This window comes from Anneissia japonica, unplaced genomic scaffold, assembly GCF_011630105.1.
Source record: "Anneissia japonica isolate Jap-2015-1 unplaced genomic scaffold, ASM1163010v1 scaffold14238_len9439_cov103, whole genome shotgun sequence".
NCBI classification, from domain to species: Eukaryota; Metazoa; Echinodermata; class Crinoidea; order Comatulida; family Comatulidae; genus Anneissia; species Anneissia japonica.
Genome location: NW_022721129.1, coordinates 1 through 5,486, shown reverse-complemented (window position 1 = coordinate 5,486; position 5,486 = coordinate 1). Strand labels below are relative to the sequence as shown.

General features: G+C 35.4%; 1 protein-coding gene across 1 annotated transcript; it reads left to right on the top strand.

Annotated features, from left to right (window-relative positions):
- Window positions 1-1,897: 1,897 nt before the first annotated feature.
- LOC117111466 (mitochondrial dynamics protein MID51-like) lies at window positions 1,898-5,228 on the top strand. Its single transcript, XM_033254389.1, has 2 exons — window positions 1,898-1,990; window positions 3,973-5,228. Exon 2 carries the CDS (start codon window positions 3,990-3,992, stop codon window positions 5,226-5,228), a length of 1,239 nt encoding a protein of 412 aa, XP_033110280.1. The 5' UTR covers window positions 1,898-1,990; window positions 3,973-3,989.
- The last annotated feature ends 258 nt before the right edge of the window (window positions 5,229-5,486 follow it).

The following is a 5,486-nucleotide window of genomic DNA, read 5'->3' as shown; positions in this document are numbered from 1 at the left end:
AGAAAAGATTACCATTAAATAAAATAGGTCGGGTCTTCATTGATTAAAATGTGACGAATTAATGATAATTGAAAACAATTCTAATTTTAATTTCAATCATTTACGCGAGCACGCACGCGCGCAATTATTCGATTATATATGAATTCTTATACGCTGTCCATACTAAGTGATGTTAATTATAAAATATAATTGTAAACCCAATTAAGTATGTGAAATTAATGTGCAATGTACGTAACACATATACTTTGCATGTGTTCATTGGGAAGATTATGAAACAAAATGGACGGTGTGTACCACGTGACTTTCGTAAACCAAGGAGTGGAATGTCGCAACTCTTTATATATATGGCTCTGATTTCAGTCAGAGTCGTAGATAGTGATTTCAGTCAGATTTCAGTTTAGAGTCTGTTTCTAAACGATTATTAAGGTACACGTTTTTTTCCCAGCAGTCAGGCGATCGATCCCTGTCCTATGTATTTTACAGAAAAATAATACACTACCATAAATTATACACTGCACGGAAAATTCCCATCTTGGCCACCACTGAGCTTGTAATTGTCAAATACAAAAATCCCTTCAAAATTTGCATTGTTTTCAATATTGTTTTATTTTATTTATCCAATACCCAACAGCACACAAAGTTGCCACCAATAGAATGGGAACAGTTTATAAATAAGCTTCAATAAAATATTTTAATTGCAATTAATTTTTTTGGCGTGGCACGTCCAAATAGCGACTAGCGAGGCCATATATGTGTTAGAAATTTTGACTATAGGCCAAGGCCTATACCCTGATTTAATGTTCATTAGGCTAGCCTAAGAAATACATTAAATAAATAAAATTGAGAGGTAAACTCATGTATTTTGTAACAGACAGACGATCATCTTACCAGTTATATAACAATATGATACGCCCAGTCATTGTTGCTGTTAGAAGGGTGTATAATTAGGAGTATAGAAGTATGATATTTCAACCGTTTAAAGCTTTCGAACGTGTGATGTAATACATGTTTTATTCTGTAAACTTTCAATAATTCATCGACGAATCAAAATACATCACAGTAAAGCGTTTGAGAACGTTACTATATATTAAACTGTCTGTAGCAAGTTTCTGGGCTGCAGAATATTTCAACAATCAAAGAGCAGAAAATAATTTACTGCAGTAAAATTTAGTTACCGCTGCGTTTAGCTCCCTCTATGCATATTTTGACCAATCAGAGGCCAGAGAACACGCTGCACAGTAAATTTCTAATTGAACTGCAGTTCAGAATCGAACTGAGCGATAGCGCGCTCGATCCATATTCGTAGCTCCTTAAGCGCGTGACGTCATTCACTGGGTCGTTGTTCACCATGTGCATTGATGTCTATCTGACCAATCAAACTGTACTGTATAGATTATTAATCTAGAGAAGTTACTCTCTGTAATCGGCCATTAGTCTGTCTCCCAAACGCTTATGTTCATTTGTGTTATAAATCAGCTAAAACTTTTTCCCCTCGGAAGTAGTTCTATTCAACTTATTCGACCCTTTCAAACGAGCAATTCGAAGTTTACAGATGTTTGAGGGGTTCCAGGTTGAAGTCAAGGCTACTGTATGAGAGTAATGTACGATAGTCCGGTAAATATAAAAAATTTTGTACTTATGAAAGTATAATCTCTGTCTCTTATACACATCTATCAACAGCACATTTTGCTGTTCATTCTATTTTTATATTATATCGATTTATAGAGGAAATATCAAGTCAAGCGTTGCATATACACCCATACCAACAATTGACCAAATAACACTATATATAATAATAAAAATGTTGCGATTGTCCTATAAAGCAAGGAATTTCACTGTCCCCATGGTAATAATAGAAACTATGAGTCTGTGACTTCATACGTCAGTATCTGTCTAACGGACCATGACATGGTTCTAAATAGGGCCTACCAGAAAATACATAAGACACGAGACTATTAGTAACTTACAACTCAAAATAGTAGGGCCTACGGTAAGTTGGTTGAAAATTCTTTAAAGTGTACTTCAGTTTTGTTTGTAGGTTAAACTTCTGTGGTCAAGCTCTTTCACTTCATCATGTGACATCAAATGGTAATGCAGATAATTCCACTATTAGTTTTTATTGGTTTTAGAGTTAGTTTAGAAGAATTGAGTGGACCTAAACGCGTGCATTACATATAGGAGNNCTGTCTCTTATACACATCTAGATGTGTATAAGAGACAGTACATACATACATTATACACATAAAATATACAAGCAAACGAATCCTTTCGGGGGAAAAATTCCCGAGCGCCTGCGAATTATTGCACCGGAAGAGCGTAAAATGCTTTTGACTGGGGAAATTCCCATCCAGAGCGCCTTAGTGCGCATGTTTCACTAAGAAATCTATTTAATCAAAATTTCAGAAGATAACTGCACAGGACTCAAATTTTTATTTTCTAAGAAATCTTTATTTAACACTCTATATGTTTATGAACGATTCTATGTCATGTACAACAAATATCTCAGAATGTATTATTTTGACAATAAAGTTGACTTGTATCTTGTATCTTGAATGTAGTCATAGTATGGAGCGCCATAACTGCATTCAGTGCAGTTTCCTCAAGCCGTTATGGTCAATCAACATTATACTCTTTATTTCAAAACTGTGTTTAAGGCTTGTAACGTCCCGAGAAAATTATTGTACACGACTGCTGCCAAAATGTTCTTTAATTTTTCCGAAAATACATGTAAATAATAATTTGTTTGAAAACAAACTCAATGTCTTTGACCATAAAAGCAAGAATGCTAAATCCTAAAAAATCGTAATAGCTTTCCTAATAGGGACCCATGTCTTAAACGATGGTGATTTCGTCCAGAAATCTCCTATAACACACATTATTAAGTAATCACTTAGATGCAGATGTTGTTCCTGGTGACTAAAAACTTGAAACTTTTGATCTCCTATATAGGAACAAGGGTGCCCGGATTTCTAGGTACAATATTTCCCTGTTTTGCAAACTGTGGGTCAAGACACAGAGGGTCACCAAAAAGTATGATAATTTGAAACATTTTGTTTTTGTAAAATAACAATGACGCCATCAATCTGCATATTCTGCTTTTAATTTTCTGTGATATAACGAAATACAATGCGGCTACAATCATCATGTTTTCCATTACAAATTTATGTTTGTATAAGCACTGCTGTTTACTTACTATTTTAATCTATATTTAGAATCTCAGTCCCAAAAAGTGCATTGGGGCTTAGCTAGCTTTCTGAATTTTGAATGTATGGATAAAATATCACTGGGTGGAGATTCATGTCTGAATTAGGTCTTTAAGAAGCAGAACGCTGCTGTCGAATATAAAAAGCAAAACAATGCATGCTGGAATAGTAATGATATCACAGAATACATATACTATTTATTATTAATCACAATATAAACAAATAGCGGGAAAATATGTACGTCTATATGTGTATAAATATGTATATGGATCCAAGTAGATGCCTAGTTAAATCGGAGTCAAACAGGTGGGTAACTGTAACAATAATAGCAATAATATTCACAATTATTGATGATAGAAATAATAACAATTATGACGTAATTCCGTGTTCATTGTAATATTGTTTATAATAAATATCTGTGTATCTGTTTTTATTCATTATGTTAAATATTACTGAATCTATTGAAAATAAAATTTTCCAAGTGTTAATATCGCCCAAATTGTACTTTTATAGATTCTAACCTTCAAATTTAAGTTTAATTTGAAACAAAATGTGTAAAGAAAATGCAGAATAGGCCTACTGTTGTAATGTGAGGCTGATTGCGTGCGTAAAGCCAATTCTGAGAGTAGACAAATGCGCATTTAGGCCTAGGCCTACTTTATTTTATTAGCGTACGATTAGATTTACAGTGCTCCTTTGATCAATTGTTACTTTGTGCTATAGTATTTTATTTGATCTAACGTTATTTTGATCTCATTTTCATTTTTAGAATAAAAGAAGAAAAAAATGCCTGAAGTCTATTTGTTAATCCTACTGTTTCTCATATTTATTATCTGCATTGCGGTCCTCGCACGTTTACTGTGTTGTTGTAAACGAAATCCAAATGAGATAAAAGAGGATGTTGAAAAAGGTCAAACTGAGCCTTTTCTTTTGTCTATATATGAAAATGAAGAGAAGAGCGGAGAAGATAATTCAGTGGAGGAGTTGATATTTGAGAACCTGCTTGTCGACAAAAAGGTAGAAGAGGTTCAGCCTGTTGAAAATTTTATTCAACAACCAAGTCCACTGTTGGAGGAGCTGATTTATTATTACGATACACATGTGAAGATCCCGGCTCCTAAGCAAAATAGGGCTAGTGAGGTTGTTGACAAAATTAAAAGTAATCTCCAGTTATTTATGGAGGATTCTGAGACTTTCGTTTTTGGTGACATTATGTGTCAAGGCAGTAGCTATGAAGGACTGAAAGTTATTAAACCAAACGAGTTTGACCTCTTACTGCCACTGATATTAAAAAATAGCGAGTGGAGGTACAATAAAGTTGAAAATGGATATGTTTTCATTAAAAAATTACAAAGAAGTCATGATACTATGACTCCATATGATAAGGTCATTGTCAATTATGTCTACTTGAGTCCTATCGATATAAGACGAAATATGCAATCGATTTTACATAAAGTACTAGAAAAGATCAGGCGTTCCTGCAATGTCCATGTTACTCTACGAGAAAATGGCCCTGCGCTGACTCTTCAAGTGCGGTATGATAACTCATGTGAAATGAGCATTGATATTGTTCCATCCATTAGCATGAGGGGTAAGTTGTTTGTTGCAAAGCGACATCCTGAAAGTGACTTGTATCAGTGCAGAACTGACGACAACAAGTACAACAACCTCTGGCGTGTGAGTTTTTCAAAAGAGGAAAAATTGATTATAAAAGAAATGGATGAAAACGACGAATGTCTTCAGGCTTTGAAGATCCTTAAGACAATTCGTGTGAGGAAAGGGAAGTCCTCTCCGCTAAATAAGCTGTCGTCGTATCACCTCAAAACCTGTATGCTGCATCTTAATGCCGATAGAAGTATTGAGTCCAGGCACCAGGACAAGCTCGACAATTGTTTTAAGGATCTTTTGCGGAAACTGATTGAGTTCCTAGAAGACGAAAAAATGCCAAGCTTCCACGATCATCACCCGATACACCAGCTGTCTCGCTCTACGGAGCCAAAACTCCTGGAAGTTTTGGCTCTGTAAAGGGTGACAGTGGCGTCCCATAGAACATGTTAACACTGTCTTTACTCTTTAGCCCTCAACTCTATGATTGAGGCAGGCTAGATGACCTTCGGCACATCGGGTCATTGTGAAGCGATGAACGTCGTCGACGATGACAGCACGACGATGCGGTGGATAGCCTATAGGGCCAGCCAGGGCTAGCCTAGGCCTATAAAATTTTGTACTTATGAAAGTATAATCTAATACCAGACAGACTCGGCATGGATATTCCCAGGTACT

Coding starts and splice junctions, on each gene's coding strand:
- LOC117111466 (XM_033254389.1), top strand. CDS start 3,990: ATGCCTGAAGTCTATTTGTTAATCCTACTGTTTCTCATATTTATTATC.